Consider the following 23190-nt stretch of genomic DNA (forward strand, 5'->3'; position numbering starts at 1 on the left):
TCTTCTTCTTCCTTCTCCTTTAGACTTTGGAGTTTGAACAGCAGACTGCTTACCAATAATAGTTGGTACGTTTCTTCAGGTGCTGCTGGTGCAGGGGATCAAATTATTGAAATAATTATTATATCAAACTTGAAACGGACAAAAAACTGATTCTATTTCTATGTGTTATAAATATGTAAAAGTTAGAGAGATAACCTTTACTAATGACAGGAGCGAGACAGATGTAAAATATCACACTGTAATGGTAACTCAAGTGAACGACAAATAAAAATGGGAGGAATGGATAAAGTTATTGATCTTTCTTTCTTTCTATTTCTGTCTCTTGTAAGCATACGGAGCGCTCTATTTATAGAGCAGCTCCGATCAAACATATTAATTATACATTTGAAATTTACAACACAACTTTTGAATCTACATCCCCAAAGTCAATTTCGATTTGCACGGGCATTGAAAACTTCTGCCAAAGTACTGTGGGCATTCACTACCCACCAGCATTTTCAACACTCCCCCTTGGATGCCCACATATCAACATCAGTTGCCTCATTAAAACCTTGCTTGGAAAAACCCAATGGGAAAAAACCATAGCGAAGGAAAAAGAGTACAACATTTCCTGGAATGTTAATTTAGTGTTAAATATGCTTATGTTGCCTCATTAAAACCTTGATAGGAAAAACTCAGTGGGAAAAATCCTAATCGAAGGAAAAAGAGTACAACTTGCATGTACCATGGATGATTCCCACAACTTGCATGTACCATGGATGCTCCCCTTGATATATATCTCCCCTTGATTCCGCATTCTCCAAATGTAGTTGTTTGGTAAGTCGACGTAATCCAATACTTTGCAGTAACTTCTGAAACGTGCATTTTGGTAGAGATTTGGTGAACGAATCTGCTAGATTTTCATTAGAACGTGTTGATGCACAAAATCGACGAGGACTTTGGTACAACAAAAAGTGTCAAGTTTGTGACCTTCGCTAGATTGCTCTGGTCATTAGTGTGGATAAGTATGTAGATGAATAGAGACAAGGAAGCAAACAACACAAGATGTACATGGTTCACCCAGATTGGCTACGTCCACAGAGTAGAGGAGTTCTCATTAGTTATGAAGGGTTTACATAAATACATAGGTTCAAGCTCGCCTTTAGTGAGTTCTAGTGAACAGTTTAGTACAAATGACATTAGGGATTATTGTGGGAAAATGACCTCGTTTTATAGAAGAGAGTTTCTAGCTTTGTTCTAACATTGACACATGTCGTGCTGTGATTGGCCTCTGATATCGACACGTGTTGTGCTATGATTGGCCTCTGATATCGACATGTGTCGCATTGTGATTGCCTCCTGGTTGGAGGGAAAGTCTTGTGGGTCCTTGACGGTGTATTGTTGACCGGTGCTCACTAGTTTCGGGATTGGTCAAGTATGGTATAAACAGTGCTCCCCTAAGTTCCCGAGTGAGGGAAGCTCCTCGGTTGAGGATTTGCAAGATCCAAGCCATTAAGTAATCGCGAAACTTCTAAGTACTGAAGCGTGATAACATTTTCACTTTCCTGTGCCCCATACGTAGATGTTGCCTCTTCTCAGGAAATACTTTTCCTCCATCCATGAATGGTATCTTTAGCTGATGTTGATGCACAAGGTAATGTATCATTTTCATTTAAAGTTTACTTGTAGTTTCGGGCTTGGTCAAGTGCAATACAAACCCTATAGTAGGAGTTCCCCAAGTTTCTGAGCGAGGAGATCTGCCGACAAAGGTGACAGACAAGGTAAGCAATCAAAGTTCCAAGCAAAGAAAATGACAGGAAGAAGAGATGATATGAGATACTCTTATTTTTGGAGAAGTAACGGATGAATCGGCACGTGCTTTGTTGTACTTGTTGACTTTCCATAGGTGTATTCTTGAACTGGGCTGGTGGGTTTTGTGGTTTCCTCCAAAGGAGCGAGCCGACTCCAGAATTTGAGGGTCAAAACAAGTCCGTCAAATCTGGAGTATGTTTGATCCTAATGATATGGGATACTTCTGCTTTTTGATAAAGTAGTAGATAAATTAGCACGTGTTCTGTTGCGCTTTTCTCCACATGCTTCTTTGTATCCTTTTCACTTGCCCTATCTGTTCCCCGAGCAGATGTGGTATCTTCTCTAGAAGCATAAGATGTTGAAGATGAATACTCGATAGCAATGCTAGGTAAGTAATCAGGCAAGGGGTTCCAGGTAGTTTGTTCCTGACTGGAAGCTTGATTCCAAGCGCTGGTTGATTGCTCTATTTCTCCTTGTCTTGCAGGTAAGAACAAGTGTAAGGGAAAAGATAGAGAAAAAGCATGATATGGGATACTCTTGCTTTCAATCTTAATGATATGAGATATTCTTGCTTTGATGTGGCTGGTTGGTAGAGGTATTATCGAGGGGGAAGAAAACGGAGTATTTCGAGAGGCTAGATTGAAAGTACCATTTCGAATGTAAGGAAGGGTTGAGCATTTTTTTGCAAGTCTGCCTGGCTGTGGAGGATGGAGGTCGACATATATAGGAATTGTCCCAACAACGAGTAGTAATGTAGTTCCTTTACCCTTCTCGGTTAGAGCAATGTAGTGGTCGCTGCAAGGTTCACGTGTTTTAACTTTGTCAGAGCACTTTGAAAAAGTAGTCTGTGGTATCCAGAAAACTGATGTTGCATGTGAAGATTGTAGATAAATTTTATCCAAGGAAATCTGGCTCTCGAAGTTTAGAGAACGGTGCCTTTTTGATTTTCGAAACAAACAATCTTGCTGGGGATCTAGTTCTCGAGATTCGGATAGCGGTGCCTCTTCGATTTCTAAGCAAGCAATCTTGTTGGGGATCTGGTTCTCGAGATTCAGAGAGCGATGCCTCTTCGATTTCTGAGCAAGCAATCTTGTTGGGAGTGCTTTCTCAGATGTGAAGAAAGGTTGGGCATTTTTGCAAGTCTGCTTTGCCACGGAGCACGGAGGTTGACACACATAAGGATTTTCCAATTATCAAGCAGTGGTGTTGTTCCTTTACCATTGTGGGTAATAGTAGGGTAGCTGGACTTTCAAATTTTACGCGTCTTAACTTTGTCAAAGTTCTTTGGCAAAGTTATCCTTGGTATCCGAGGAATTGATGTCGCGTGTGAGGATTGCTAATAAATCTTACTCAGGGAAATCTGCTTCTCGAAATTCGGAGAGTGGTGCCTCTTCGATTTTTGAACAAACAGCCTTGTTGCCCTTACTTTTATAAGGGCACCAATTGCGTTCAAGAAGTACGTTTAGAGAGTTACTGCTTGTAGGAATTTTTCCCTTATTTTCATACTTTTGAGACTTACCGTACCTCATTTTTTTCTTTATCTTTTCTGAGAATGTTTGGCCCGTCCGACCATCGTTTGGACTTGAATGCTGTGGAAAAGGTAGCCATGTCTTATCAGGATAACATATGGCGCCCATCCTTCTTATTTCCTACTGGTCCCCTTACTATTGGGGACTTTGTGATGAAGAATGATATGACCGCTGCGGTGGTGGCCAAGAATCTTCTCACTCCCAAAGACAACAAACTACTTTCCAAACGGTCCGATGAGTTAGGTGTTAAGGATTCTCTGGCTTTCAGTGTTCAGTGTGTAGGTTCTGTGTCTAATATGGCCCAACGCCTATTTGCTCGAACCCGCCAAGTTGAATCGTTGGTGGCTGAAGTGATAAGTCTCAAATAGGAGATTAGAGGGCTTAAGTACGAGAATAAATAGTTGTACATGCTCGCACATAGCTATACTACAACCATGAAGAGAAAGCTTGACCAGTTACAGGAATCCGAAGGTCAGATTTTAAATGATCATCAGAGGTTTGTGAGTTTGTTCGAAAGGCATTTACTGCCTTCGTCCTCTAGGGCTGTACCACATACTTGGAAGCTCTAAATGATCAACCTCTGGTGCCTCCTTTTTCTAGGGTTTTGCCCAGTACTGAGGCTCCAAATAATCACCCTTCGGTGCCTCCTATTTCTGGGGCTTTACTGGGTGTTAAGACTTCTCCTGAGCAACCTTTGTGAAGGCTCCATTTTGTTTGTTTGTTTTGATTCATATGTATACATGTATTTGTAATTTATCGAAAATATTAATAAATAAGCTTTACTTCATTCAACGTGTTGTGTTAAATACACTAAGGCATCCTTCACTGAGTTCTTTGAATTTTTTATTTTGTTGAAGTTTGCATGTTGAAACTTCGTGGGTGGACCCTATAGGTTGAAGTAGTGCTCCCTTAATTTCCCAAGTGAGGAAAACTTCTAGGTTGGGAACTTGAAAAATCCAAGTCACTACGTAGTCGCGAAACTTTCGAGTACCAAGGTGTAGTGGTATATGGTAGGAGTTCCCCAAGTCTCCGGGCGAGGATAGTTACTGAGGGAGGTGTCTTGGTAGTGGCCATGTTATCAAAGTAACGAAGCTTTGTTTTTGTGTCACACCTTCCTAAAAAAAAAATAAGACCTAAGGTCTCATCCCTTTGCCCGTGATTTCTTCCCCATGTCCCTTACTTTTTCTCATTATTTCACTGTTCACTTTTTTTTTGTATTTTCTGCTACTTTTTCCTGCTTTTAGCTTTTCTTTTGTCTTGCTTTTTCCTTCTTTGTTGGAATTGCTTTTCATTTCCACTAACAACCTGATTGCTGCAGAGTCATGTTGAAGGAAATGTGGATGAGGACCTGCTCTAACGCGATGTTGGAGCTGGGGAAGTCGAGGAGGGAGTCGACGTAGAGGGAGCGGTAGATTTTCAATATAACACCATCCTCGGCTCGAATCGCAAAGTTGTCTTCATGAAAGTTGTTCCTTAACTCGTGAACTACAACATATCCAAATTTGAGATCCATCGGAGCAGTACAACTCCAGAAATTCAGGTATGATAAATGACTGTTCATTTTTTTTTTCTGTCAAACCGTCAGACCCGTTGTGGGCTTCGAAACTCCATTTGCTCTTGTTCAGATCAACATGCTTTCTTCATCGAAGTTGTTTATCATCCTTTCTTCTATAACATATCAAAAATTCAAAACAAGCTAACGGTTAAATATTTCCAAATCTTCGAAACACTACGGCAACTTTGAAGTCTGGAAAAATCCGCCCGTCAGGTTTGGAGCTTCAATACTCTAACTTCCGTCACTTAAACAGAAACAGTTCCTTCTTGAAAGTTGTTCATCTACTCAAGGACTATAAGATGTCCAAAATTGAGCTCCATTGAAGGAGAGCAGAAGTAGCAGCACCTTCATTACTGGTGAATTCTTGTACTTTTATTCACCATTAAATGTGAAACTTTGACTTGTTATTTACTCTATTATAATATGTTTAGAAACATATATAAGTAAATAGGTAAGGTTTATTGGTTGTGGGTTTTTGTTTGGGTATATAGCTTGAATGGTTGAAGCTATTTTAGGACACCAAACTTGATTTAGCTTCACACTATCTTGATCAAGAGTGTGTGAAGCTTTTGACATTTGTAGTTGCTCTCCATTTGGTGAAGCTTTGTGGTTGAAGCTTGATGTTTTGTAGGTGAAACTTTGTGGTTGAAACTTTGTATTTGAAGCTTTGTCGTTGAGAGTTGAAGCTTTGTAGGTGAAGCTTTGTGGTTGAACCTTTGTAGGTGAAGCTTTGTGGCTAAGAGTTGAAGCTTTGTGGTTGAGAGTTAAAGCTTTGTAGGTGAAGCTTTGTGGTTGAACCTTTGTAGGTAAAGCTTTGTGTTGGTCACCATAACTTGGTTTTGCTTCACACTATCTTGATCAAGAATGTGTGAGGCTTTTGACATTTGTAGTTGCCCTTCATTTGTTGAAGCTTTTATTGCCACCATAAATTGGTTTTGCTTCACACTATCTTGATCAAGAGTGTGTGAAGCTTTTGAGATTTGTAGTTGTCTTCCATTGATGAAGTCTCTGCGTTCCCTTTCTTTTCTTTTCTTTTCTTTTTTTTTTTTTTGAAGTGGGGGAACTGAAAATGTGAAGTTTGAAATTCCCTAGCTTGTGTGGAAGTTTGAAGACTTTCCATGTAGGGCTTTCTCATAGTTTGAATTCAAATTTTGACTTTCTTTAGTCCTGTTGAACTTATATAAGAAGAATAAGTCTCCACTCTTTACCTTGCCTTCATTTGCTCATTTTGTTATAATTTTGGAAGGCAGAGTGTTCTCTAGTTGAAAGGGATTCTGGCATTGCTTTGCACCATCTTCAGGTTGGTAGTCTTCTCCACTAGATCGTATGCTTTCATTCTTGTTGAATTGTTTGAGTGTTCATGTATTTGGTTAAGAACATGATGAACTGGTTGAGCTTTTCTTCATGCCCTAGGAACTTCCTTATGTTTCGATCTTTCATGTAGTGATAGAGTTTGTTTCTATTTGTTGTAGATGTCAGAGTCTGGAAGTCCTAGTGATTAGGGCTCCTCTAGCTTTAACTCTAGGTTTGAGCTTGCAATGTTGGAGTCTTCAGGGCCTTTGTTGGAGTCTTGTACCAAAGAAACGTTTGATGATTTTCGCAATTGTCAAACCTTAGCCAATATTGGTTCTTCCTCCTTCATGTCAGTGGGTGAAGGGGTTGTTTTTGACGCCATACCCATATTTCGCTCTGAGTTCACAGCGGACCTTTTAGAGAAAAACTTGTTAGATAGCGAAAGGCAACTTGAGGCCCTAAGGCAGTCATGTAGTATCCCCTGCAGTGTAGGAATGAGTTTGGTACATCATGAAGAATTACCCTTTAAATCGCCCAAGGTTCATGTTATGTTCTATACCCAAATATTATTGACCTTAGGGGTGAAGTTGCCTTTGCACCCTTGGTTGCAGCAAATGCTATCTTTCATTGGATATGCGCCTAGGCAACTCAATCCTAGTTTTTGGGATACCTTGATCGGGTTTTATATTATTTGGATGGAATGTGGGTTAGGTGAGCCTTCCTTCCATCAATAGCGTTACTGCTATAAGATGCGGTTGGTGAAAGCATGCCCTGGGTATGTTGAGTGTGCATGTCGAAGTGAGAGAGAGTGTGTATTATTTTTGGTAAGAAAAAGACGTACTGCACTTGGAAAAATCGTGGGTGCTTTCTTTATAATGATTGGGAGCATGTTAAGGGTGCCACGCCTAAGCGACGTGTTCTTACTCACTTCCAGACTGTAGGTTGTAATGTATCCATTGTTTATATTGTTTGTTATTTGTTGTGATTTCTTCTTGCGTCTAACATTTTCCTTCATACAGTGATGCAAGGCAACACCATATTGTCCGGACAGGAGCTGACTAATGTAGAGAAGGTGTTAAGAGTGCCTAAGAAAGATAGACATTTGGGCAAGCTACGGCCTTTGTTTTGAAAGTAAGGTTACCAGCCCCTAGTGTCGGAGTGCCAGAGACGAGCAAGTAAGTTGTATCCTTCATTTTGCCCCCTCTTTCTTTTACAAAGTTGCATTCTTTACTTTGATTTTTCTTGTTCAGTGGAGAAAGTGAGTAAGAAAGGGGGAACTAGCACCAAGAAAGGGAAAGCACCCATGTTAGTTCCCGTAGATGACATTTTGTTTCACAAGGGAGCTCGTAAACACCGGGTGAGGCCAGCCCCTAGACTTAAGTCGCAAGAGGAGGTCCTCAAGATTACTGCCTCAAAGAGAGCTAAAGCTGAGGCTATCAGGTGTGCTGCTGCCATAGTTGCAAGGGAGGAGAGATGACTGTTGCCTCTTCTTCCTACCATCGGTCTCATCTTTCCTCCAACCATAGAGTCTACTAACCAAGAAGGTGGCCCTAGCTTCAGCCGTAAAAGGAAGTATAAGGAAGAGGTTGGCAGCATCCTTTGGAAAGATTTAAAGGTTGCCATGCAGCCAAGTAGTTTTAGGTATGTCAATAATTGCCTAGCAGGACATCGATCCACTGTTGACGAGCTTGGCAAGCCGCTAGATGAAAATGAATCAGATCATGACCAGATGATGAGGCTATCTTCTTATGTAAGTGTTATTTTGTCATTTCTTTGTTTTCTTCCCTCTTTTTCTTGGTAATGACGATCATCTTGTCATGTAGGTTATGACTGAGTATGACGACAGATTACGAGAGGTCAAGCGGTACAAGGCAAAGTTTAAAGAGAATTACCAGCTTGTGAATGACGCCAGAAAAACGAGCAAAGCTTTGGCTGAGGCCATCTGCCTCAAAGATCAACACTTTGAGAGTTTGAAAAGGAGAAATGGTGAGAACGTGAGGCTCAAGAAACAATTAGAGGGGACTGGGAAACAGTTGGAGACAACTATCCTCGAAGTTTCAAAGGTTAAAAGGGAGTTAGAAAGTGCCTTGGTTGAAGTTTCTGAGCTAAAGAGGAGTATCCCAACTGAGAGGGACGCTGCCGTGCAAGAGTTCTTAGGTTCCCAGGCCTTTCACGATGCTTTTAAACCTCATTGCATCCGGGCAGCTAATTTTGAGAAAAGGAAATGGATGGCTATCCTTGAGCGTTACGATAATGGAAGCATTATTCGAAAGTACCGTGATGAGATGGATAAGTAATGACAAAGAGGTGAAGCCTTCATCCTCGCAATTGATCCTAGTAGTGAAGATGACTCTAATAATGAGGCTAGTGTCGGTGAGCAGTCTCAGGAGAGTGGGGATGGTTTTGGAGATACCGAGGATGGTGGCAATGGCAATGCGGTTGAAACGCAGAGTGATATTGTCAGGGGTTCGGCCTCAGATGAGGATGACTCATAGTGCCCTCTTTTTCTGCATGTACTTTGAATGTCCTAGTTTGTTGTTTGTATGGCATGTGCCATGTACTCTGGATGTACTAGTTTGTTGTTTGTATGGCATATGCCATGTTATAAGGCTGAGGGTTTTTTGTTTGTGCATGTTTGCAACCTTGTACTGTGTGCTTTGATGTTAATTGCTAAGTATTTGTACTATCATTGATAAATGTTTGGCTATGTTTGAATAAATCCCTTGTTTGGATATAAGTCATATTGATATATACTTAAACTTTATTTCATGTTGTAAGCATTCGTGTTGAAGCTTCAAACTTGAGCGTCTTAGTGATAAGGATGTAAAGGAGTTAGGACCAAGTTGTCTAAATTCACCTCTTTATTGAAATGATGCCAAATGACCTTCATTACATAGGATGTCAAATGGCCGTAGCTCAACACTTGTACAGTGTGAGTTTACTTGTAATAGTACTTCAAGTGATCAGCGTTCCATGGATGGCCAAGGGTTTTGCCATCGGAGTTCCTGAGCTTATAAGAACCAAGGCGACTGATGCCAATAACTTCGAACGGTCCATCCCAATTTGGGATACGCATGCCTTCACTCGGGACTCTGTCGCATATTAGTCTTTTCTTCAATACCCAGTCCCCACTTTGAAAGAACGAGGTTTGACTTTTAAGTCATAGTAGTTGGAGATACGCTGCTTGTAGGCGACATTCCTCAAGTGAGCCAGGTTTTTGTGTTCCTCGACTAGATCCAAGTTGAGGGTGAGTTATTTGTCATTTTCACTTTGCATGTAGTTCTGGACTCGGAACATTGCTTGCTCAAGCTCAACTGGGACAACGGCTTCTGTACCAAAGACAAGTGAGAATAGAGTTTCTCCTGTTGAAGTCTGATATGAAGTGCGGTATAACCAAAGAACTTGGGGTACAAATTCTGGCCAACAGCCTTTAGCCTTGTCCAAGCTGGTTTTCAAAGTGCGCTTGATTATTTTGTTGATGGCCTCAACTTGTCCGTTAGACTAGGGATGAGCTGGGGTGGCAAAACATAAGTTGATGTTAAACTTAGAACAGAACATCCTGAATTTCTTGTTGTCGAACTGTTGCCCATTGTCCGTGATTATCGCATTAGGAATGCCAAATCTGCAAAGGATGTTCTTCTATACAAAGTCTTTTATTTTTGCCTCAGTAATGGTTGCCAAAGGTTCTACTTCGGCCCACTTTGTAAAATAGTCAACTGCAACGATTGCATAGTGGACTTGCCCTTCCTGACAGGCATTGGGCCGATCAAATCAAGTCCCTATTGGGCGAAAGGCCAAGGGCTGATCATAGGAGTAAGAGGCTCGGGAGGGGAGTGATGAATAGTTGCGTATGTTTGACACTTATCATATGAGCGAGATATTCTGATGGCATTGTGGTGGAGTGTTGGCCAGTAATATCCTTGACGAAAAGCCTTGTGTGCTAGGGATCGAGATCCAGCATAATCTCCGCAGACTCCTTCATGTATTTTTCGAAGGATAATTTCCGCTTCCGCAGATGTGAGGCATCGTAAGTATGGTAGGTTAAAACCTTGCTTGTAGAGTTGGTCATTAATGATTAGGTAGCGGGTAGACTTGTATCGAATCTGCGTAGCTTGGACTTTATCATTTGGGAGGGTGCCATGAGCAAGGAATTTATAAATCGGGGTGATCCAGCTATCACCTTGTTGCAAGTTGCACACTTCTACGACTATGGTGCTTGGTGCTGCCAACAATTCGACATGAATTTTTCTCCCAATCCTGTCTTCCACTGCTGAGGCGAGGCGAGCCAAAGCGTCTGCATAACTGTTTGCTGCTCGAGGGACTAGAGTGATCTGGTAGTGGAAGTGCTTGAGCAAAAGCTGCGTTTGCGCAAGATACGCTGCCATGGAGTTATCCTTGGCGTCAAAGTTGTTCGTGACCTGGTTAACCACCATTTGAGAGTCACTGAAGATATTAATTTGTTTAATTCCAAGGTGTTTGGCCAAACGTAAGCCTGCTAAAAAGGCCTCATACTTGGCCTCATTGTTTGACACCTTGAATTTGAAGCGAAAAGCATACTCCATTGCCACTTTGTCGGGGGTAGTCAGGACTAGTCCTGCTCCACAACCCTGTTGGTTGGATGAGCCATCAATATATAGAGTCCATACTGGGAGTGTTGGTTCTACCTTCCAGGCTTCTGAGGGTGATGAAGCCACTGCCTTAGGTGTAGGAGAAATGTCAACAGGATAAGTGAATTCGACGATGAAATCTACAACTGCTTGGCCCTTCTCAGCTGGCTTTGGGTGGTAGGAGATGTCAAACTCTTCCAGTGTTATTGCCCATTTGATCATTCGCCCTGAAGTGTCAAGACTCTGAAGTATTTGTCGAAAGGGATGACTAGTAAGCACGATGATGGAGTATGCTTGGAAGTAGGGGCGAAGTTTCCAAGCAAACATGACTAATGCTAAAGCTAATTTCTCAGTGTTGAAGTATCGTGTCTCTGCATCTTGTAGAGCCTTACTAGCGTAGTAGACAGGTCGTTCAATACTATCATCCTTACAATGAGGACAGAACTAACTGCTGAAGCCTAGACAGACAGATAGACAATTAGGGTGTCGCCAACTTCAGGTTTGGAAAGCATATAGGCTTTACTCATGTACTCCTTGAGGTTCTTAAATGTTTCGGTATATTCATCAGTCCACGTAATGTACCTCTTGCTTCCCATAAGTGCTTTGAAAAAAGGACTGCATTTATCTGTGGCCTTAGAAATGAACCTGGTCAAGGCTGCTACCTTGCCAATAAGGCTCTGGATATCTTTTGAGGTTGCTGGTTCTTTCATGTCCATGATTGCTTTGATCTTCTCGGGGTTAGCTTCAATGCCTCGTTGGCTAATCATGAAGCCCAAGAATTTTCCAGAGCCCGCGCCGAAAACACATTTGTTGAGGTTCAACCTCATTCGATACTTCTTCAAGATAGAGAAGGTTTCAGACAAGCTAGCGATGTGTTAGTCAGCATGTTTGCTTTTGACTAACATATCATCAACATAAACTTCCATATTTTTCCCAATCTGTTCAGCGAACATTGAATTGATTAATCTTTGATAAGTCGCCCCTGCACTCTTTAGCCGAATAGCATGACTTTATAGCAATATAGTCCTTTGTCAGTAGTGAAGGCCGTGTGTTCTTGGTCCAAAGGGTTCATGAGGATTTGGTTGTACCCTGAGTAAGCATCCACAAAGCTCAAAAGTTCACACCCTGCTATAGAGTCTATAAGTCTATCAATGAGAAGAAGGGGAAAACTATCTTTCAGGCATCCTTTGTTTAAGTCGGTGTAGTCGACAAACATTCTCCACAAGATCTTTTGAAGAAAAAGACTTTCCGTGGTCGGATTTTTCTTAATAAGGACCACATTTGCTACCCACATTGGATAATTGACTTCATGGATGAAGCCTATGCTTTTGAGTTTTTCAACTTCTGTCTTCATTGCCTCGTATCGTTCAGCATCATAAAATCTTCACTTCTGTCTCATCGGCTTGGTCTTGGGATTAATACTCAAGCGATGACAGATAATATCGGGAGAGATGCCTGGCATGTCTTTGTATGACCAGGCGAAGACTTTAGTGTTCTCTTGCAAAAAAGAGATCAATGCCAACCGAATGGGTGGTGACAAAGTGGTGACAATCTTCACTATGCGGTCCGAATAATCTTTTGAGATAGAGACATTTTCCAACTCTTCAGCAAGTTGTGCTTGCTGGGTGAAAGAGTCATCTCAAGGATCGTCGGGTTGACTGTTACCACCGTGAAGATCCAAGTTGGCTTTGTCCGAGCTGGTCTTTATAACTTGGTCATGTATAAAAAGTGTTTCTTTAGGTACATGCAAGTGTTGTTGCTTGACTGAAGTGTTGTAACATGATCGTGCACTAAGTTGATCTCCTCTGATGTAACCGTTGCCATGGGAGGTTGGAAATTTCATCAACAACATAAGTGTGGATACCATGGCCTTGAGATCTTTGATGCCTGTGCGCCCAAAAATGACATTGTATGCAGTTGGGCAATCAACCACCAGGAAGTTAGTGGTGATAATGGTTGTGTAAGGGCCTGTACCAATGATGAAGGGTAAGTGTATGCTCCCTAAAGGTTTCACAATATCACCGGAGAAGCTTATCAGAGGAGAAACCGAGTGATCGAGTAAGTATTCAGCTACATTAAGTGTTCTGAAAGCTTTTGCAAACATGATATTGACCGACGACCCCGTGTCTACCAGGATTTGTCGTACGTCAAAGTTGGCTATGTGAACCTCCACGATCAGTGGATCATTGTGAGGATAGATGATACCTCTTTCTTCCTCAGGGTAGAAACATATTGGATCCCAGTTAGGCTTTTGATACTTGCCTCCCCTTATCTCTTCCACGTGAAACACTTGATGGCCAAGCCTCAAAGTTCGTTCATTGTTTTTCATGGCCCTGTTGAAAGATTCAGATATGGGTGTGCCACCGCTTATGGAATATATCACATTCACTTGGCGTTGGTTGCGGTTATCCCTTGGAGGGTGAAGAATGAATTGATCAATTACTTCACGTGCCAAAGCTTCAATATGATCACGGAGAGTGATACATTTCTCGCCATCATGGCCATTATACTCGTGGTAACCACAAAACACGCATGTGTTCTTTGTGGACTTGTAATCTGGCTCATTCGGCCTTGGCTTCAGTATCAAGTGAGCTATACTGGGGTAAATGGTCGTGCATGTGGCGTTCAAAGGTGTGACATACACATACCTCGGGGTATGACCCTTCTTGACATGTGTTTGGCCCACTGCGTTGACTACCTAGGGGCGGGCATTATCGTGGCGATATCCTTGGTTATCGCGATAATGCCCCTTACTCTTTTTATTAAAATGAGATTGGTGATGATGGGAGTCTTTCCTCTTGCCATAAGAATGATACACTTATTGACTTGGCGAGGTATTAGGTAGAGTAGAGGGAAGCGTCACTGCCGTTTAGAAGGTTAAGGTCTTCTCATTCGGTTGGATCTGGCTTTCACTCCCCATTTGCTAATAAGGGATGGCTGTGGGGAGTTTCCCTTGATATGTCCTTGCCTCAATGAAGGCATGGTTGTAAGCCTGTGTCATCACCTCAGAGTAAGTCTTCCAAGTGTTAGCATTAATCATGTACTCGAAGAAATAGACACGTACACCTGCCGTGAAGGCTTTAAGGGCGGTCTTGGCATTTACCTCAGTGCAACGAGAATACTCATGGCTGAAACGACCGGTATACTTTCATAGTGACTCATCCGGCTTCTGGCGAATAGTGTACAAGTCATCTGCAGAATGCAAGTGATCTGTCTAGAAGATGTGTTGAAAGACAAACAATTTCCTCAGTTCCTCAAATGAGTCTACCATCTCAAGTGGAAGATGGTAATACCAATTCAGAGCTCCGCCAGAGAGGGTAGAGGGGAAGAGAAGACATCGCTCTTCATTAGTGTGCATCCGGTATGCCATGATGGACTCAAAAAGGTTAAGGTGTTCAATCAGATCCTCCCTTCTAGTGTAGAGTTGTAAGCCAAGCTTCTGCTTTGTCTTTGCTTGGAGGAGGGTGTCGAGGATCCTCCTTGTAAGAGGGCCAAGCCTAGGTTGGTTCCAGTCAGGTATTTCGGCCTGACGTTCGGCCTTCAACTTGTTTACTTCCTCAAGGAGTTGTAGGAAAAGAGGGTCCTGAGTATAGTCAGGTACTGCTAGATCCTTCTTTCGTAAGTTTCCATCTCCTCTTAGAAATAGGAAAGCTTGATCAAGAGCATGAGATTTTTCTTTGGACTCACCGTACTGACTTCCAGGGCAAGCTTGTCGAAATACCCCCGAGTCCCCCGTACATTCATATTCCTCTAGGACTTGTCGCTCCTTCCCTAAATTGGTAGCTGGCTTGGGACATGAGAGGGGATCGAATCTTTCAGAAACCCTTGGGTCATTGACCTTCGAGCTTATGTGGATGGGGTTCTCTCGACGTTGCCTCAAGAAGTCCCGACGGTCGCAATAAACAGCTTTCAATCCTTCCGCTGCTTCTGCAAAAAGGTGTCTTCCTCCACTTCTCCTACTTCGGGTCGAAGCAGTTAGGTCGAGAGAGGTCTCATGTTGATCAACACCTTGATGAGTAACTCACTTCCCATTAGGCATATCCATGTTGAAGGCAGGTGATCCCCCGTGTTGGGGGGAATCTAGGTGGTGGTTGACTTCCACGGGGGCGATGAGTTCATGTGTTTGAGTATGCCTAGCTTCATGGAACATCCCGAAGAGCTTCTCATATTGCTCGTAGAGGATCTCATTCTTTATCGCTATCTTGTTGTTCTGAGCCTCTAGCTCATCGACTTTAGCCTGAAAAACAAACTTTTTTCGTTCCTTATTTCGTTACTTCGCACTAAGTGCGAGGGGGGTGTCGTTCTGCGTGTTGTGGCTCCCTTTGCTCTCCATGTTGGAGAGGGGTGCCTGGTCAAAAAAAAGTGTAAGAATGGTGAAAAACAGCTTGACAAACCTGGAAAGAGTAGGAATAAGTGTGATTCCCACAGACGGCGCCAAATGTTGATGCACAAAATCGACGAGGACTTTGGTATAACAGAAAGTGTCAAGTTTGTGACCTTCGCTAGATTGCTCTGGTCATTAGTGTGGATAAGTATGTAGATAAATAGAAACAAGGAAGCAAACAACACAAGATGTACTTGGTTCACCCAGATTGGCTACGTCCATGGAGTAGAGAAGTTCTCATTTGTTGTGAAGGGTTTACACAAATATATAGGTTCAAGCTCTCTTTTAATGAGTTCTAGTGAATAGTTTAGTACAAATGACATTAGGGATTATTGTGGTAGAATGATCCTCTTTTATAGAAGAGAGTTTCTAGCTTTGTTCTAACATTGACACGTGTCGTGTTGTGATTGGCCTCTGATATCGACACGTGTTGTGCTGTGATTGGCCTCTGATATCGACATGTGTCGCATTGTGATTGGCCTCCTGATTTGAGGGAAAATCTTGTGGGCCCTTGACGGTTTACTGTTAATCGGTGCTCAGTAGTTTCAGGATAGGTCAAGTATGGTACAAACAGAATGGATTTGTCTGACTTCAATAACTTTAACCTTCTAAAGCTCATGTGCACTGAAAAACTTGGGAGATATGTGTTTAGTCTTATCGCCCTTGATGAATCCTTCCTTCATTTGGGCAACACAAGCTACATTATCTTCATGAATGACAGTTGGATTGTCTGTCTTCGAAGTTAGACCACATGAATTCCAGATGTGATGGATCATTGATCTTAACCAAGAATGTTCATGACTTGCTTCATGTAAAGCAAGTATTTCTGAATGATTTGAAGATGTAGCAACTAATATTTGCTTGGCTGAGCGCCATGAGATTGTTGTATCTCCATTCATAAACACATATCCAGTTTGTGAACAGACTTTATGCGGATCAGAGAAAAAACCAGCATCTACATATCCAACAAGGACCTGGTCATTTGTGGAGTTCTTTGAGTAAAAGAGACCCATGTCTGTTGTCCCACGAAGGTATCGCAATACATCTTTGACACCTTTCCAATGACGTATTGTTGGAGCAGAACTATACCTTGCTAACAAGTTGACTTAAAAAACTATATCTGGTCTAGTACATTGTGCTAAATATAACAAAGCACCTATTGCACTCAGATATCGTACTTCTGGACCAAAGACCAGCCCATCATCTTCTTTTGGATGGAATAGATATTTCTTAATGTCCAAAAAACGAACGACTATTGGTGTGCTGAGTGGATAAGTCTTGTTCATACCAAATCACTTCAGGATTTTTTCAATATAAGCTGATTGGTGGACCAAAATTCCACTAGCACAATGCTCGATCTGCAGGCCGAGATAATATTTTGTTTTCCCAAGGTCATTCATTTCAAATTCACTTTTCAGATATTCAGCAGTTTTATTGAGCTCTTCAAGAGTTCTAACTAGGCTTATATCATTAACATATACTGCCACTATAGCAAAACCAGAGTTGGATTTCTTAATAAACACACAAGGGCAAATGACATTGTTGATATACCCTTCTTTGATCAAATACTCACTGAGACGATTATACCACATTCGTCCAAATTGTTTCAGCCCATACAATGATCGCCTTAATTTGATCGAGAGTATACCTCGTGGTTTGTTACTTGTTTTAGGCAACTTAAGTCTTTCTGGGACTTTCATATATATGTCAGTATCTAATTCTCCATATAAATACGCAGTGATGACATCCATAAGTTGCATGCCAAGTCTTTCTAAAACCACTAAACTTATTAAGTAACGGAACGTAATTGCATTCATTACAAAAGAGTATGTATCCGCATAATCAATTCCAGGTCTTTGAGAAAAGCCTTGTGCAATGAGTCGTGCTTTATATCTTGCAATCTCGTTTTTCTCATTGCGTTTCCTTGGGAATACCCATTTGTAACCCACAGGGTTTACACCAAACAGGGTTTGGACTACTGGTCCAAAAACATTCCGCATTTCCAAGGAATTTAATTCTGCCTGGATTGCATCTTTCCACTTAGGCCAATCCTGTCTCTGTTTGCATTCATCAACAGAGCGAGGCTCAATATCATCACTTAATATGATTTCAATAGCTACTGCGAATGCGAACATATCATCGATGGTTATTTCATTCTGATCCCACATTTCATTTGTACATGCATAATTTATGGAGATTTCTTTACTTTCATGTACCTCTGTTTCTTCAGGTACATATGTCTCATCAAGGACATTTTCTTTTTCTGAAAGTACAGAATCATGAATTGTGGATGTGTCATTCATTTTTTCTTCTTGAATGATCTCATTTGGATTCAATTGTGCCCTCGTCTTTCTCTTTCGAGGGGCTGAATCTTTTGAATCTGGAGGTCTACCACCCTTCAGGCATACACCAGATGAATCATTCCCTGCCACTTTATTTTGTCCAACAGGGACATCAATTCTTGCAGGTGCATTTGCAGCTGGTATATGTGATTTTGTCACTTTTATAGCATCATTAAATGCATCTGGCATTTGTGATTAGCAATACTTTGAAGATGAATGATCCTTTTCACTTCATTTTCACATTGAATGCTTCGAGGATCAAAATGAGACAAGGTGGGAACAATCCATGTCAGCTCTTTCCGTTCTTCTGGAGCAGTCTTTTCTCTCCCTAACGACGGGAAGACTGACTCATCAAAGTTACAATCGGCAAAACAAGCTGTAAACATATCACCTGTCAAGGGTTCTAAATATCTAATGATAGATGGTGAATCAAAACTCACATAAATTCCCAGTCTACGCTGAGATCTCATTTTAGTGCATTGTGACGGTGCAATAGGTACATAAACAGCACAACAAAAAAACTCGTAAATGTGAAATGTTTTGCTGATGTTCAAACACGAGTTGTGCTGAGGAGTATTGGTAGTTGGCTATAGGTCTCAATCGAACCAATGATGCAACATGTAAGATGGCATGTCCCCATGCAGAGACTGGCAATTTGGATTTCATAAGCAGAATGCAAGCTATTAACTGAAGCCGCTTGATCAATGCTTTTGCTAAACCATTTTGAGTATGGACATGAGGAACGGGGTGTTCAACATCGATGCCCAATGTCATGCAGTAATCATCAAAGGTTTGAGACATAAATTCACCAGTGTTATCAAGTTAGTTTGACTTAATGGGGTAATCTGGGAACTGTGCTCGTAACTTAATTATCTAAGCAAGAAGTCTCGCAAAAGCTACATTCCGAGTAGATAAGAGATAAACATGTGACCATCAGGTAGATGCATCAACCAAAACTATAAAATATCGGAATGGTCCACATGATGGTTGAATAGGTCCACAAATATCTCTTTGAATTCTTTGCAGAAATGATGGGGATTCAGCATCAACCTTTAGTTGTGATGGTCTAATTACCAACTTCCCTTGAGAATAAGCCTTGCAAGGGTTATCATTTGAGATAGCAATGTGTCTGCTCACTAATGGATGTCCATTAGAGTTGGTAATGATCCTACGCATCATGGTAGATCCTGGATGACCCAGACGGTCATGCCAAAGCATGTAAACTTTTGAATCAATGAACTTCTGGTTCATGACAGTATGTGATTCAACTGTCTTTATGTATGTATAATACAATTCACTCGACAAACCATGCAACTTCTCCAATATACGGTTTTGGGTATCATTAAAGGTAATACACAGATACTCTATATTTTTTGCACTTTTCGTTTCAATGTGGTATCCATTTAAACGTATGTCTTTGAAACTCAACAAATTTCGAGCAAATCGAGTAACGTACAACGCATTCTGTATGGACAATATTGTTCCATTTGGTAACATAATCTGAGCTTTCCCTAAGCCTTCAATTACATCTGAAGGTCCTGATATTGTTATTACCCTTACTTTTGTAAGCATCAATCTTAAGAAATACTTTCGATCTCGAACTATTGTATGCGTTGTTGCCCAGTTTGCAAGACAAATATCTTCGTCATTTCTCATGTTTTGAGAATGACCATAGTTTTTATCCATGCTCTCTGAGTAAGAGAATTAGAGTTAAAAGCAAGTTATAACAAGAAATTTACATGCCACTTTTATTGAATCTGAAATGCTTTTAAACTACAAGTTCAGCATAATAAAAGTACATCAAACATCAATGATTCAATCGGACCGGTATACTTCATTTCCCTCTCCACAGTAAAGTCTGAAACATCTAGGTGGGTTGTGTTCAGTTGTCCTGATAAGTTGCACACTGGATCAGGTATATCCATTGGTCTAGCCTGGTCGAGGAAATTAGTCTCGACACCTTTCTCCTTGAATGAGGCTTGATACAGATCCTACCAGATGTTTTGGGGTACGACAAGTACACGCCCAATGCCTATTGCCACCACACCTATGGCAGGCTTTATTAGAGTTCCTAGGAGCATTGTTCATATGAGCTTTGCCTTTGTGGCGATTCACATTTTTGAAGGTCAGGCCTAAATTATACCTCGGAACCTAGTTGTGAAATTGAACTCCATGGTTCTTGCCTTTCCTATTCCACCGACCTCGTTTGTGGCCACATCCTCGTTTATGATTATCACAACCAGAGGATGTGGCGTTCACTTCGAGGGAGCAGCATTCACTTTTGGGAATGGTGCAGATCCAGTAAGTCGAGAATTATGGTTTTTCATCAGGAGCTCATTGTTTTGTTCGACTACCAAGAGCACAGATATCAGCTGGTTATATTCAGTGTAGCCTCGTGCTCTATACTGCTGCTGGAGGAGCACATTAGAGGCATGAAATATGCTGAAAATTTTTTCTAACATGTCTTCCTCAATAATGGTATCCCCACAAAGCTTCACCTGAGAGGTAATTCTGAACAACGTAGAATTATACTCAGCCACTGACTTGAAATCCTGGATCCTTAGGTGAGTCCACTCATAGCGAGCTCTTGGAAGAATCACCCTTTTCTGGTGATTGTATCTGTTTCTCAAAGCCTTCCAGAGAGCTAACGAATCTTCAATCGTTAAGTACTCGCTCTTTAGCCTCATCAAGATGGCGACGAATAAAGATCATAGCCTTCACCCGATCTTGAGAGGATGAGTTGTTCTCTTCCCTGATGGTATCTCTAAGATTCCCTGCTTCTAGATGGATCTTGGTATCCAGTACCCAAGTAAGGTAATTCTTCCAAGTAATGTCCAGGACAGCATAATCAAACTTCGCCAAGTTCGCCATTTTCTTTGCTGAAAGAAAATGAGATGTGTAAGAACTTGCAATAATATGTATTCCTGGAGGAATATAATGTTATAACTTCTAACTCTTACAAAATTTTCATTTTGATCTTCAGACCAAAATGATAAGCACTTGAAACTTCTGGCTCGAGATTTTCAAGGTGAATGAGGAGGGCGATTGTACCGCACCATTCTCATTGAAATAATGTAACATAGAATGGGCGATTATTCCGCACCACTCAAGTAGCAGGAAAATTTAAATACGCAGAGCAGGATGGGCGATTATACCGCACCACCTAAAATTGCAATGAAATTAAACAGCAGGCAAATTTAAATATGCAGGGTAGGGTGGGCGATTATACCGCTCCACCTAAAATTTGCAGTACAATTAGATCTGCAGTCCAAGATAGACGATGATACCGCACCATTTTGGATCGTAGTAAGAATAAATTTGCAGTTCAAGATGGGCGATTGTACCGCACCATCTTGAATTGCACTAAAATTAACATAAATAAATATTGGATAAGTAATCAATCTCTACACCAAATAAGAGATCAAAGATAAATGCAACTGTTAGGTTGAAAAGCAGGCATGGAGCAAACAGTTCGTCGCGAGGGTATACCGCGCAGTTAAGGCAGAGGAAGAAGATGAACAGTAAAAACCTTAGAGGAAACATTTTTTCTTTCTTTCGTTCGGCGAAGAGAAATGAGAGAATGATTATATTTTAGAGACTCGTGCTAATAACGTGTTATAAATATGTAAAAGTCAGAAATATAACCTTTACTAATGACAGGAGCGAGACAGATGTAAAATATTACACTATAATGATAACTCAAGTGAACGACAAATAAAAATGGGAGGAATGGATAATGTTATTGATCTTTTTTTCTTTATGTTTTCTGTCTCTTGAAAGCATATGGAGCGCTCTATTTATAGAGCAGCTCCGATCAAACATATTAATTATACATTTGAAATTTACAACACAACTTTTGAATCTGCATCCCCAAAGTCAATTTCGATTTGTATGGGCATTGAAAACTTCTGCCAAAGTATTGTGGCCATTCACTACCTACCAACATTTTCAACACTATGAATATTGTAACCTTTTACACGTAGATGCATTATTGGATTTTTTATTTATTTTTTTTCCTTATTTTCTATGAATAGAGTTGAGTAAACCAAATTAAAATAATAGGCATGATTTTAGAGGAAAAGAGAAGTGTGTGTCTATTATTTTCCTCTTCTATAACAAGGATGTTAAACTCAATTGATAATGTTTTTCATTTGTTTATCTTAACAAATAATTTTTTTTTTTTTAAATACATGAGGTATCCCACCACACATTGATGATATTAATCACCATCTCATGCAGCCTTAATACGGTGGGTGTAAAGTTTTATCCAAGCAAATTAAGAAGAAAATATACAAAAGAAATGACATTGTAAGACCAAGTGACTAATATCGGTGTGGTGTTAGACCAAGACTCCGAAAAGCTTGCCCTGCATGCCTGTGATCCTCAAGGGACAGATGTGTTGGGGTCATCAGACCATCTCTAAAGGAAATGTTAAATTATAAGAATCAAATTACAATTGATGGCTGATGTGACAACCTGAAGTTTTATGTCAAATTGTATACTTCCCAAACAAAATTGTCAAATGTTATTTTTATTTATTTAAATAGAGCTTTAAATTATTTTAATTATAATAAATGATGAAACAAAATTTGTATTGGTTGAAATGTTAATGAAATAAGGGATCCACCATTAAAATAAATTAAAAATAAATTGACATTAATATCAAATTTGACTTTTAATCACAAAGCCTTCAAGCCTAGTTAGTAAATAACACTTCTATTAAATAAACTTTTGCTATCAAATATGTACGGTGACATTTCACATGAGATTTTGACATCTCATTTGAAGATACTCTCAACCACTTATCTTGAGAGAGGGATGACAATTGCCTGTGACCCAAGTAGTCTATTAGAGAGCTTGGCAAGTGATTTCCGACTGGGGCTTAGGACATGATACTTATGGGCTTTCACGATTCTTTAACATGCTGGTTTAGTTGGCCCATTTAAGAAATGTGGTATGCTCACACCGTCAAGGGTATTTGTGCCATATTGAGCGATGATATGGTCTAGTCTAATTGGTCGTTGTTTATTTATGTCTTGACAAATGCCCTCACATTTCCTTTTGTTTGAGTAGGAGATGCTATACGGAGATAAAATAACTTCCTTTATATTGCATAACATCAAGTCACTTAATTTAGCTCCGCCTCTCTCGAATTAAGTAACCCTAGACGGAAACTTCGTCGAGAATCATTTACAAAGTCACTTGTTCATGATTTAATACAGAAGCCCAACTTTCCCTTCAGCATGAAAAAACCTTCCACCGTTAACGTACTTCACTACAACTTATAAGCAGAGGTGCCTTGCATAAGCAAACAGAACACAAGGAAAGGTGTAGTTGTATAAGAACAAATGAATCGATTAAATTATCACATTTATCTTTACAATGCCAACATTTCACTCTTCTCATCAGTTTAGCATGTAATGGATAATGTAAAGAGAGAGCATGTCAGATTTCCGGTCCAAAACAATAAAATCCGGCTAAAGTACCGGAATAAAGTCCCGAAAACAAGCAAGGAGAAGATGAAGCATGACTCGAAGGTGGTACATTGGTATAGAAACCCTGAAAACGTTCATCTGGTGCAATGACAAATGTTGATTTCATGAGAGAGCACCACATAACAGATGAACTACTCAATTAATCATTGCGGCAAATCCAAGTATATTAGAGAAAAGCAGGGTAGAAGTTTCAC

The 23190-nt window shown here is 40.6% G+C and overlaps 2 protein-coding genes across 2 annotated transcripts; both read right to left on the reverse strand.

Moving 5' to 3' along the window:
* Positions 1 to 9947: 9947 nt before the first annotated feature.
* LOC125470149 lies at positions 9948 to 11602 on the reverse strand. The gene is made up of 2 exons (XM_048568693.1): positions 11244 to 11602; positions 9948 to 11193 (listed from the first exon to the last, which is right to left on the reverse strand). The coding sequence occupies exons 1-2, from the start codon at positions 11600 to 11602 to the stop codon at positions 9948 to 9950; spliced, it is 1605 nt and encodes a 534-aa protein (XP_048424650.1).
* Positions 11603 to 19756: 8154 nt separating this feature from the next.
* Positions 19757 to 20372, reverse strand: LOC125470150. Its single transcript, XM_048568694.1, has 2 exons — positions 20172 to 20372; positions 19757 to 19999 (listed from the first exon to the last, which is right to left on the reverse strand). The coding sequence occupies exons 1-2, from the start codon at positions 20370 to 20372 to the stop codon at positions 19757 to 19759; spliced, it is 444 nt and encodes a 147-aa protein (XP_048424651.1).
* Positions 20373 to 23190: the final 2818 nt, after the last annotated feature.

This window comes from the organism of the source record quoted next, unplaced genomic scaffold (assembly GCF_019419815.1).
Source record: "Pyrus x bretschneideri cultivar Hongxiangsu unplaced genomic scaffold, Pyrus_bretschneideri_v1 Contig49, whole genome shotgun sequence".
NCBI classification, from domain to species: domain Eukaryota; kingdom Viridiplantae; phylum Streptophyta; class Magnoliopsida; order Rosales; family Rosaceae; genus Pyrus; species Pyrus x bretschneideri.

Coding starts and splice junctions, on each gene's coding strand:
- LOC125470149 (XM_048568693.1), bottom strand. CDS start 11,602: ATGAGGTTGAACCTCAACAAATGTGTTTTCGGCGCGGGCTCTGGAAAA. Junction 11,194..11,243: donor GACACCCTAATTGTCTATCT/GTCTGTCTAGGC, acceptor TAAGGATGATAG/TATTGAACGACCTGTCTACT.
- LOC125470150 (XM_048568694.1), bottom strand. CDS start 20,372: ATGGCGAACTTGGCGAAGTTTGATTATGCTGTCCTGGACATTACTTGG. Junction 20,000..20,171: donor TTGATGAGGCTAAAGAGCGA/GTACTTAACGAT, acceptor ATTACCTCTCAG/GTGAAGCTTTGTGGGGATAC.